A 12,135-nucleotide genomic window follows, 5' to 3' on the forward strand; every position below is an offset into this window, starting at 1 on the left:
CCTCGGTCGAAGAGCAGCGTCGAGCGCCTCCAAGGTGGACGGCGAGCGGCCTGGGCAGCGGCGACCATGGCCTGCGCGCACGACGAGCGCGGAGGAGCCTTGGCCGGCCTCCACGCGGCCATGGAGGGCCGCGTGCTCGTGCCCGTCGTCGTCATGGAGCCCAGACGCCTAGCCTCAGTAGTCAGTAGGAGAGCGACGTCGAGTGTAGCCTGAGCGGAAGGCGACGAACGGAAGGCAAGCGCAGCTAGCGCGAGAGAGCGAGCGCGGCGGCACGGGCGAGCGAGCGTAACGGCCGACGGGCGAGCGAGTGCAGCGACCGGCATGCGAGCGCGGCGGCGCAGGCGAGCTAGCGCGGCGACCGGCAAGCGAGCGCAGCGGTGTTGGTGAGCGAGCACGGCGACCGGCAAGCGAGCGCAGCAGTGCGGGCGAGCAAGCACGACGGCCGGCGCGCCGACGCGCTCGCCGACGGAAGCGCACGGTCTCATCCACGGCGACGTCCCATCGCGGCCCCACCTGGAAACCAGCGGTTTCTTCCCAACGGTGAAATTGGCGTTTCTTGCGTAGACGTGGTTTCGCTCCTGAAACGGTTTCCTCAATTTTTCCTCTTTCTTCGTTAATTATCATGCTATGTCAGTATTTTGCTTAGCTAGTAAGTTATTTAATAGAGATAGAAACTATTATTAAAGACATTTCAATAAGATATTAATAGTGATTTCTATCTCTGTTAATTGTCCTACCAACTGAGTAAAAATTTGACGTGGCAGTCTAATTAACGAAGAAAGCCAAGAAAATTTGAGGTAACGGTTTCCTCCGAGACAAACCAGGTCCTCACGTCAACCGATGCAGCAGGAAACCGCAAATTTGGCGTTGGGAGGAAACGACCCGTTTCTACCTAGTGGGGCCCACGATGGGACTGCTCGCCGCCGCCGCCTGGTCGTCGTCCGCAGGCCGCGCCGCCGCCGCCCAGTCCGTGCAGCGCCATCTGCTCAGGCCGTGCAGGCCGTGCTGACGCTGGAACTCGCCGGAGCCGCCGCGGCGGGCTCGCCTGATCCGCCTCGGTCGCGCGCGCCGCTGCCCTCTCTCGCGATGGCCACGCCCGCCTGCCAGCTGCGTTTGCCTTCGCCGCCGCGCTCGCGTGCCGGCTGCGCTCGCCTGCGTTGGCTGCATGCGGTCGGTCGCATCTACTTATTGCCAAGATCAAAGGAACATGCAGGATTCAATGGTAACTTGCAGTTGCATCCGCCTAAAATTAAACGGAAAAAACTACTGATGGCCGCGTGCAGTGCTTGCCGGAGCCGCAGTACGGCGGCGGCATCCTCCGCAACGACGACTTCAGTGCGGGCCTTCGGGGCTGGTCCACCTTTGGCTACGTCAGCATCGCAGAGAGCACGTCGACGACGGGCAACGGGCATCGGAGGAAGGGACAGGGAGAGGGAGGGAAAAAAAAGTCTCACATTTATTGCACCAAGACCCTACATTGTGTCAGATAGTTATATATGAAATTTTGCTACGTGGGCCTCGTTTAGATTGGGGTTAGAAATCAGTATTTGGCACTGTAGTATTTTCATTTGTATTTAACAATTATTGTCCAATCATGGCCTAACTAGGCTCAAAAGATTCGTCTCGTAATTTACAATCAAACTGTGTAATTAGTTTTTTTTATCTACATTTAATACTTTATGTATGTGTCTAAAGATTTAATGGGATGGAGAGAGTAAAAAAACTTGAGAGAATTCCTTATTTGACACTGGGAAAATGAGTCGTTCCTTTCTTGGCCCTGAAATTTTCTTCGTTCCCTATTTGACACTCACTTCAACTTTCGTTCCTAATTTGACACTGCCGTCAATTCCGTTAGCTAACGGCGTTAACTGGCCGTTAAAAAGACGTTTTTGCCCCTAGAAAAAAAAAAGCGGCGAAGCAAATTTGAGAGGAAAAAAAAACCTGCGCCTTTTTTTTGTAGCTGGGCGCATGCATCAGAGGCGGGCGCGGGTTTTTTTTCCTCTCAAATTTGCTTCGCCGTTTTTTTTCTAGGGGCAAAAACGTCTTTTTAACGGTCAGTTAACACCGTTAGCTAACGGAATTGACGGCAGTGTCAAATTAGGAACGAAAGTTGAAGTCAGTGTCAAATAGGGAACGAAGAAAATTTCAGGGCCAAGAAAGGAACGACTCATTTTCCCAGTGTCAAATAAGGAATTCTCCCAAAAAACTTACCATCTCGTGGTCACTTTAGAAGCCACGCGTAGTTTCAATCATTAGGACCAGTGAACTTTCTCGCAGAGAAAAAAGGTAAAAATTGTGGAGTGGTGTGGATGGGCGGTGGTGGGGAAGTTAAAGCTGCTCGCGTGGAACGTGGAGCTCTGATCACGACTCCCCCGCTTTGATGGTGCGTAGGGCCTTAGATTGCAAATTGTTGTAATCTGGACATTGTAGCATGTTTGTTTGTATTTGACAAATTTTATCTGATTATGGACTAACTAGGCTCAAAAGATTCGTCTCGTGATTTACAACCAAACTGTATAATTAGTTATTTTTTTATTTACATTTAATACTCTATGCATGTGTCCAAAAATTAATGTGATGAAAAGAGAGTGAAAAAATTTAGAATTTTGAGGCAGGGGCCAGCGACCTGCTGGAGGGTCCTGCACGTCAAGGATCTTTGGCCCTGTTTGCTGTGTCAGATAGTTAGGGCGCGTTTAGTTCCGAAAATTTTTGACTTTGGGCTACTGTAGTATTTTTGTTTGTATTTGGCAAAAATTGTCCAATTATGGACTATTTAGGCTTAAAAGATTCGTCTCGTCAATTACAGGCAAACTGTGCAATTAGTTATTCTTTTTATCTACATTTATAATGCTCCATACATGTACCGTAAGATTTGATATGACGAAAAATCTTGAAAATTTTTGGTTTTTGGTGGAATCTAAACAGGGCCTTATATATGAAATTTTGCTGACGTGGTCACTTTAGAAGCCACGCGTAGTTTCAATCATTAGGACCAGTGAACTTTCTCGCAGAGAAAAAAGGTAAAAATTGTGGAGTGGTGTGGATGGACGGTGGTGGGGAAGTTAAAGCTGCTCGCGTGGAACGTGGAGCTCTGATCACGACTTCCCCGCTTTGATGGTGCGTAGGACAGGGGTCAGCGACCTGCTGGCACGTCAAGGATCTTTGGCCTTGTTTGCTGAAATTTGATTTATGTTTATATTTGTGCTGATTTATTACGAGAAAAAAAACTATTTATTTGCTAAAAAAATGCTAGTAAAGTACTTCCCTCCGTTTTCATTTACTTGTCACCGAACTTTTACTGTAGCAATTTTGACCATGCGTTTTTTTTTGTAAAAGATTTTTAGATACATCAAGTTTTTACATATATGATTCTTCATTTTACATACTTGATTAATGTTATATACTTTGAAGTATCTAAGATTTTCTAGAAGAAAAAAATGGCAGGTCAAATCTGCTACAATAAAAAGTTGGTGATAAGTAAACGAAAACGGAGGTAAGTAAGATCGAAGAACAGGACGCAAGTCGGCTTGCGTGGGCGTGTGGGAAGGGCCGGTCCTGAGATTTTTGTGGCTCAGGCCTTCCGCAGCGTTGAGCTAAAGTGATGCCTGAAACAGAAAAAGAACATTTGGGCATCACTTTCAACATTGCAGCCGGTGGTGCCATCTATCGGTGATGCTACAAAAATCGGGAGCGAAGCATGTATAGGCACCGCTGCCCAAATAATAAACTAGCATGGTTTCACTATAGCACAGGTGAAAGACTGGAAGGATCAGTACTTTTCTATTCTCTTGGGCCCCCAACATGCAAGATAGCAGCGATGCCTGCATTTTCACACACTGCAGCTTCGTACTAGTGATGCTAGCTTTTCTTGCTGTGGGACCCATTTTATTTGGGCATCACTTACACACTGGACGAAACATTTTAATGCCACCGCGAACTCAAATCGCGACCATGCACGCACTACAACGAAGCCGGCTCACTCTGCCACACGCATTCCTCGTCCCATGATCCGGCCAATCACCCGAATCTCACCTGCTCCCACCGGCTTGGGTGTAACTCCATCCACCGTACGAACTCTCTTCCAAATTATAATCTGTTTCGCTTTTTATTTTAAGTTTGACCACTCATTTTATTCAAAAATTTAAGAAAAATATCACCTTTTTTTATCATGGCTTGCTTTATTAATAATAAGTTCTTCAAAAATAACTTAAATTTAATTATATTTGTATAAAATTTTTAAGTAAAATGAGTGGTCAAATTTGAGATCAAAATAATCAAATGAATTATAATTTGGTACTGACTACAAGACTAGAGGAGCGCAGGCTATCGTTTGGTGAGCACGCCAGGCCAGGCCACGCGTTCCATGGCTGGGGATGGGAAGCGGAGTGGATCAGCCGTGCAGCCATGGCGTGTCTTGAGGGGCTGCGTTTCCATGCACGCCGTTGGGCTGCAGTGCATCGGCGGACGGCTAAGGCCCCGGCATCACATAGTCGTCGTCGCTCGTCAATGGTCACGTGCATAGAGTATTAAATATAGATTAATTACGAAACTAATTACATAACTTATGATTAATTTGCGAGACGAATCTTTTAAGCCTAAGTAGTCCATGATTTACAACGTGTAGCTACAGTAAACATGTGCTAATGACGGATTATTTAGGCTTAAAAAATTCGTCTCGCAAATTAGCTTTCATCTATATAATTGATTTTATAATTAATTTATATTTAATATTTTTTATTAGTATCTAAACATTCGATGTGACATAAATTTTAGAAGCGACTAAAGTAACAAACACCCCTAAAATTGTAGTGAACTTCCTCGCAGAGAAAAAAAGGTAAAAATTGTGGAGTGGCGTGGAATGCACGGTGGTGGGGAAGTTAATGCTGCTCGCGTGGATGGTGGAGCTCTGATCACGACTCCCCCGCTTTGATAGTGCGTAGGACAGGGGCCAGCAACCTGCTGGAGGGTCCTGCACGTCAAGGATCTTTGGCCCTATTTGCTGAAATTTGATTTATATTTATGCTTGTGCTGATTAATTGTAAGAAAAATTACTATTTATTCACTAAAAATGCTAGTAAACTAACTTGCCGTGCGTAAAAAATGCTAGTAAAAAATACTAAAAAATGCTAGTAAAATCCGAGAGTTCAACTTGCCGTGCGTAATCATCTTGCAAGAGACGCCTCCGGATCGTATGCATGAAAAGTTTTTTTTTCTCCCATTGCAACGTATAGGCATGCATAGTTGCTAGTTGTTAACATCCAAAAATGTCCCGAGGATAGCAGTGGAGTATTACTATTAGTGGTGGACGAACTCAGAGCTCTTATGAGGTCGTGGTCTTCGTGGTGTATGTGGGAAAGTGGAGCGGTGACTTTAGTGGAGGTATTGCTCGAGGTGTTGGTGGTCGTTGTTTCTCTTCGTGGTCTTACTTCTTTCCGTGTTGAATGCATGCGCCCGACTTCTCTTATAGAGGAGGAAGAGCCTTCTGGAGCATCCTTCGTGCTTATCTTCTGGAGGAGCCTTCGTACTTGAGACAATGTCTTCAATTATTCTTCTTTACTGTTGCCCGAATAGCTCTAACGCGTGTTATCTTCCCGTGTATTTTTTATTTTCCTGGATATGGTCTCAGCACAGTGCCCAACCCGATACGAAAACAGTACAAACCCGATAAGAAACAGTACAAACCCGATAAGGAACAGTACGCGGCCGTTACGAAACAGCGCACACCCGTTGCATCTTTTTTTTCCTTTTTTTCCCGCCCTCCTTCCCACGCGAAGCGTGGGCACCCACGCTAGTGTATATATATATATATAGGAAAAAGTCTACTTAACCCCCCACCTATCATACTTGGTCTACTTCATCCCCCAAACTATGAAACCGTCTGTTTTACCCCCTGAACTATCTAAAACCGTCTGTTTTACCCCCTGGGCGGTATGCTACAGTAACAGCGGTCTGCTACAGTCCCGGTGGGTTGCTGCAGTGCCCGTGGTTTTGAATTTTCTTTTTTATTTATTTTTGGTGAATTTTTGAAAAATCATAGTAAATCATAGAAAAATCATAAAATAAAAAATCTAATTTTATTGGACTCCACATGAGTAGATCTACATAGTGAATATATAATACGGTATGCTTTAGTACAAAATTTTTACTGTAGCCTTAGATTAATTGGAAAATCTAATTTTGTCTGTAATTAATTGGAATAATTCATAGTTGCAGCTTCTATGGTCCAATTGTGGTGAAATTTTTATGGTACGCTAATTATTGTATGCTTGAACTATAGTAAAAATTTCGTATTCATTGGACTATGTATAACTTAGTTATAGATAAATTATAATTAATTACAGACAAAATTGGATTTTCCAATTAATCTAAAGCTAAAAAAAAATTTGTACGAAAGCGTACCGTATTATATATTTACTGTGTAGATCTACTCATGTGGAGTCCAATAAAATTAGATTTTTCATTTTATGATTTTTCTATGATTTACTATGATTTTTTAAAAATTCACCGAAAATAAATTAAAAAAAAAATTCAAAACTACAGGCACGGTAGAAACCCACCGTTACTGTAGCAACCGCTGTTACGGTAACAAACCCGCCGCTGAAAAACCGCCCAGGGGGTAAAACAGACGGTTTTAGATAGTTTAGGGGGTAAAACAGACGGTTTCATAGTTAGGGGGTGAAGTAGACCAAGTATGATAGGTGTGGGGTTAAGTAGACTTTTTCATATATATATATATATATATATATATATATATATATAACACGGAGCAGCCAGCGAATAACAGAAACCAACATAGCTCGTCTATCGGCTGAGCCATTCACCATTCCTATTGCCATGGCCTCGGCTGCAAGCAGAAGCGCGCAGCTCATCCTCCTCATTTCCACTTGCTGCTTTCTCCTACCCTTATCCTTGGATGCTCAACAAACTAACAATAACACTGTAGCTTCACCACCACCTCCACAGATCACCTTCAGCTTCAACTTCTCCGACACCTCCAGTTACGATGATGTAAAAAGGGACTTGCGGCTCCAGGGCTACGCGGAACGGAACGGCAATCTGATCGACCTCAACATCGACAACGGGCTCGGCAGTTCCACGGGGCGGATGTCGTACAACCACCCGGTGCCGTTCTATGACCTAGCGAGCTTCAGCACGCGCTTCACCTTTGAGATCGTGCCTGACCGTTATCCAGGGGACGGCATGGCGTTCTTCCTCTCCGGTTACCCATCAATCATGGGTTCTGGCGGGGGACTTCTCGGCCTCTTTAGCGACCCCTACGCCACGGTCATCGCCGTCGAGTTTGATACCTACAAAAACGAATGGGACCCCGACGCCAAACACATAGGCATCGACATCAAATCCATCAGCTCATCCAACACCACAAGTTTGCCCAATAACCTTACCCTGAATGGCACCATGACAGCCACAATCACTTTTGACAGCATCACCGGGATGCTGGTTGCCTCCCTTTTGTTTCATGACCATCCCTCTATTGAACCCGTTGTGGTTAGTTTTGAGTTGCAAGATCCAAAGTCATTGCTGCCGCCGGAAGTGGCAGTGGGGTTTTCAGCGTCCACCGGCGTATACGTTGAGCGCCATCAGATACTCACATGGTCCTTCAACTCCACTTTTGCTGCTCCGACACCACCTAATAAAGGTATGGTAGTCTATCAAGCCGTGCTTCGCACCGGCTAATAACTTTCATAGATATTAGATTAGAAATTAATGAAAAAAATAGGGTCCGTAGCTAATAATCAAAATTGCTCACCTTTCTCTCTCTCTTTCTCATTTGTTAAATATTCTAGCACAATACGCATATAGATATGTACACTTCTCTTATCTAGTTGTGTTAGACTTTAGTTTGCAATTACTATGTACACCTTTTCATCCACAATAAATTTTGCATAATACCTTCATATATGCTTCACATATGTTTGATTGAACCCTTAGTTTGAGCTATGTGTTTAACATGGAAATTGATATTATCATCGCTTCCTGCATGCATATATATATACATGGTCTACATCACTACGTGGTGACACACCTCATGTATGAATACCTTAGGTTAGTCTTTTTTATATTAATAATGACAGTAGTGGTGTAATTTAGTATATTCTTTAGTAATACATATGTAGAAGAATTAGATTTTACTTTCTATTATTTTTCATAACGACATATGTGGAATTTGGAGGTTACTTCAGATTATTTTTTATAATGAAGATTATGGGGTTACTTTAAGTTAGTTTTATAATGGTAGAGTGGGTAATTTAGATATAGAATTAGGGGTTACTTTAGATTATTTTATAATGACAGAGGTGGATAATTTGTTGGAATACATAATAGATCCAATGGCTAGATGATTAGAATCTACCAGATTGATGGCCGGATGTTTCTGATTCTTTTTACAATTTCTATGGTTTTTTTTTTTGCTAGTGCGTCTTGTGAGGATTAACATGAAGGCTCCAACAGGAGCCTCCAATTAGTGGTGTAGGTGGGTAACTAAGATGTACTTTAAGTTGACTTATAGTGGTAGAGTGGGTAATTTAGATATAGAATTAGGGGTTACTTTAGACTATTTTCATAATGGCAAAGATGGATAATTTTTTTTGAAAACATAATAGATCAAATGGATAGATGATTAGATTCTACCAGATTGACGGCCGAATGTATTTATCTTTTTTGTGAAAATTTTGTGAGAATTTCTAGTATTTATCTTTTTTCTAGCGTGTCTCTTGAGGATTGACACGGAGGCTCGAAAAAAGCCTCCAGCTAGTAATAGTAAGATAGTCACCAATCAACATTTCCTGAAAAAGGTTCACCACTCCTAAATTGATTCAATTTTATTAGGAAAAACACATGTTTGATCCAAAGGTCTATCATCGGTGGAAACAGAATTTTAGGATTAGGCCATCAATATCCATACAAGCAAAAAAAAAGTTCAATACAATAGTCCAATGAAACTATTTTGGGTCAAACTTGTCAACTTTGGAAGTTTTTAACTACTAAACATCAAGTATTTTGCAAAATATTGAGTCTAGATTTGGACACCGATTTCCAAAGATAGATCGACCAATTTGTCATGTGATTTGCTCCTTATACTAGTTCTTGGGTCTAACATTAAAACTTTGGTCTAACTCTATTTGCAAGCCAAATGGTCAAATTGTCTAATCAATTAACCAATTTTTTTGGTTAATTGTCGTGTTAGGGCACAAGAGCATAGTTCTTGCCATCACCATGACTGCATCTATACTTGCATTGTTTATCTGCGGCATTGTTTCCTTCAAATTCATCAAAAGGCACAGAAAAGGTCAGTAATCTACCAAAAATGCTATTAAAATACTTCTCTCTCAAGATATTGAGCTTTTGTTTTGTTCCAATGCTATAGCATCATCAACTTTAACTGAAACCATCACACCTAACACTAATTCTAGATAAAGGTTCAAAAGATATGGGTAAGATGAATGTGAAGGAAGAAGATGAAGCACTATTTCGGGTGATAGAAAGGAGTTCTCAATTCAGGGTTTATGACTTTTTGCAAGTATTGGAGGCTACAAATAACTTCTCACAAGAAAATAAACTTGGACAAGGAGGATTTGGTCCAGTGTATAAGGTAAGAGATAGAACAAAACATATGATATTGAGAACACAAAAAGAGACAAAAAAAAACAAACCAAGTAGAGGACTAGTCATAGGCCATGTTTGGGATGAAAGGGAAGCTTTCCCTAATACTTTCTCTTACAAACCTGCGAAAGTTATGATTCCAAACAGTCCTTTAAACCATATGCAAGGAACTGTACTTTTCTCATTGCCTTCGTGAGCAGGATAATCAATTGTCAGAAGACAACTGAACTCATTCACAAGACTCTTTTGAACTTCTCTCTAGGGCCGATTTCATGATGGATTGGAGATAGCCGTTAAGAGACTAGCTTCACATTCAGGGCAAGGGTTCAGAGAGTTCAAAAATGAAATCGAACTCATAGCCAAGCTCCAGCACACAAATCTGGTTAGGCTCTTGGGATGTTGCTTTCAAGGAGATGAGAGATTACTAATTTACGAGTATATGCCAAATAAAAGCTTGGACTTCTATATTTTTGGTAACACTTCTCAAACATATCATAGTACAAGCTTTGTTCAGTGCTGACTGCTAATGGCTTTTATCTTATATGTATATGATTAACTGATTTGCAGATGAAATACAAAGAGTTTTACTAGATTGGAATAAACGCTTAGCCATAATAGAAGGGATAGCACAAGGAATTCTGTACCTACATAAGCACTCTCGGTTACGTGTCATTCATAGAGATCTTAAAGCAAGCAACATACTTCTAGACCGTGAAATGAATCCTAAAATTTCAGATTTTGGGCTCGCAAAAATTTTTAGCTTAGATGATACTGAAGGAAACACAAAAAGAATAGTTGGGACATAGTAAGTTTCTTACAAATCACTCCATCCTAGCTTATAAAACCTAAAGTGTACAAAAGCTTAACATCAGAGTTTTTTATATACTTTCTTTCAGTGGTTATATGGCTCCTGAGTATGCTTCTGAAGGCCTCTTCTCAATCAAATCTGATGTCTTTAGCTTCGGTGTGTTGACTCTTGAAATCATTAGTGGAAAAAAAACATCAAGTTTCCATCAATATGGGGAGTTCATCAACCTTCTTGGACATGTGAGTTTTTTCAATATTTGAATAACACATGTAAAGTATTGAAGCTAGTCTTGGTTTTAAACCACCATCTACTGATCTACACCAATATTATGCCCTTATTCTTATGTGTGTTGTTTTCCTTTATGTTGGTTACTGGTTGATGTTGATGGCAGAGATTTACTTCCATATCTAAAAAAATCTTCATGTATTTTAATCATTCTGTTGCAGGCATGGCAGTTGTGGAAAGACGAATTATGGCTTCAATTGGTAGACACTTCGTTAGGTGCTGAGTGCCATACACTACAGATGAGGAGATGTGTTAATATTGCATTGTTATGTGTGCAAGAGAATGCGGTGGATAGACCCACCATGTCACAAGTGGCAACGATGTTATCTAGTGACAGTATGGCCCTGCCTGAACCCAAGCACCCAGCATATTTCCATGTAAGAGTGGGAACCGAAGAAGCGTCTGCTGTGGTTGAGCCATCTAGTGTTGATGTTACAATATCTACCCTATGTGGAAGGTAGTTTTCAAATTTCATTCAGATCATGTTGAGATAACTTTTTTTCTCCATTCAAGGGTTTCCTCCTAACTCTGAAATAATTATAAATTTGTAATGGTGAGACAATAATATAGAATGGCTTTTGTTATGCTAGGCTGTACCGAAGATTCTCGTAGCGTAACGATGTGTTGAACTCCGGGGATCAATGAAATCCCTGTTGCTGGTCTAGGTTCGAGTCTTGGTACCAGCTTCTTTAAGGATAAAATCAGAGGGACGTCTTTGCCTCTGGTCTAGTTTTTCATACACTAGACTGCTGGGATTCAAAGATGGAATATATGAAACAACAGTGGTTGTTGCTTCAAGTCAGGAGCGTTTGATATCATGAAGCACTGTTATAAAGGGTGTTCAATGGTCTGGTTCTCAATGATTTTCATAATTCATACCTACACAATGTGTCTGATTTTGGATGATTATCGAATTGTCCGTAAAATACCAAAATTGGAGGTATCCATATGGCGTGGCAATGTTTCTATTTTCATCTGCTCATTTTTGGACATAAGAAACCATATTCATTCAACGATTTAATTACGTTGCAAGCCAAAGAGCTAGCATATACTGGTAAAATAGGATAAGTAAAGCTTACCGCCTTATATTTATATATATAAGCTCAGTCTCATAAGAGCAATGATCATGTTAAAAATATTCAGAGTAACGACACCTTAAACACAACACACACCTGTTGAACTTCTGTAGTTCTATACTTCCATTGCCATCAATTCAGTGATAGTAGATTGGGCCCTCCGAGGAATAGACATCTGAAGATAAACTTTTAGCATGTTCGTTTGGTGGTTTTGAATAAAGCTTACAGTATTTTTCTCTTATAATAAATCAGCATCAGTGAAATTTATCAGCCTAAAAACGAGCGAACCGGCTGATTGACAGGATAAAAACCAATGCTACGGCTATAGAAGTACGGATGCATCTT

At 41.5% G+C, this 12,135-nt stretch overlaps 1 protein-coding gene across 1 annotated transcript; it reads left to right on the forward strand.

Moving 5' to 3' along the window:
• Window positions 1-6,787: 6,787 nt before the first annotated feature.
• On the forward strand, window positions 6,788-11,583 carry LOC136476786 (cysteine-rich receptor-like protein kinase 15). Its single transcript, XM_066474741.1, has 8 exons — window positions 6,788-7,657; window positions 9,206-9,307; window positions 9,432-9,610; window positions 9,884-10,094; window positions 10,189-10,426; window positions 10,518-10,668; window positions 10,876-11,171; window positions 11,305-11,583. The coding sequence occupies exons 1-8, from the start codon at window positions 6,835-6,837 to the stop codon at window positions 11,324-11,326; spliced, it is 2,022 nt and encodes a 673-aa protein (XP_066330838.1). The 5' UTR covers window positions 6,788-6,834; the 3' UTR covers window positions 11,327-11,583.
• Window positions 11,584-12,135: the final 552 nt, after the last annotated feature.

Source organism: Miscanthus floridulus, chromosome 8 (assembly GCF_019320115.1).
Source record: "Miscanthus floridulus cultivar M001 chromosome 8, ASM1932011v1, whole genome shotgun sequence".
In the NCBI taxonomy this organism is placed as follows: Eukaryota; Viridiplantae; Streptophyta; class Magnoliopsida; order Poales; family Poaceae; genus Miscanthus; species Miscanthus floridulus.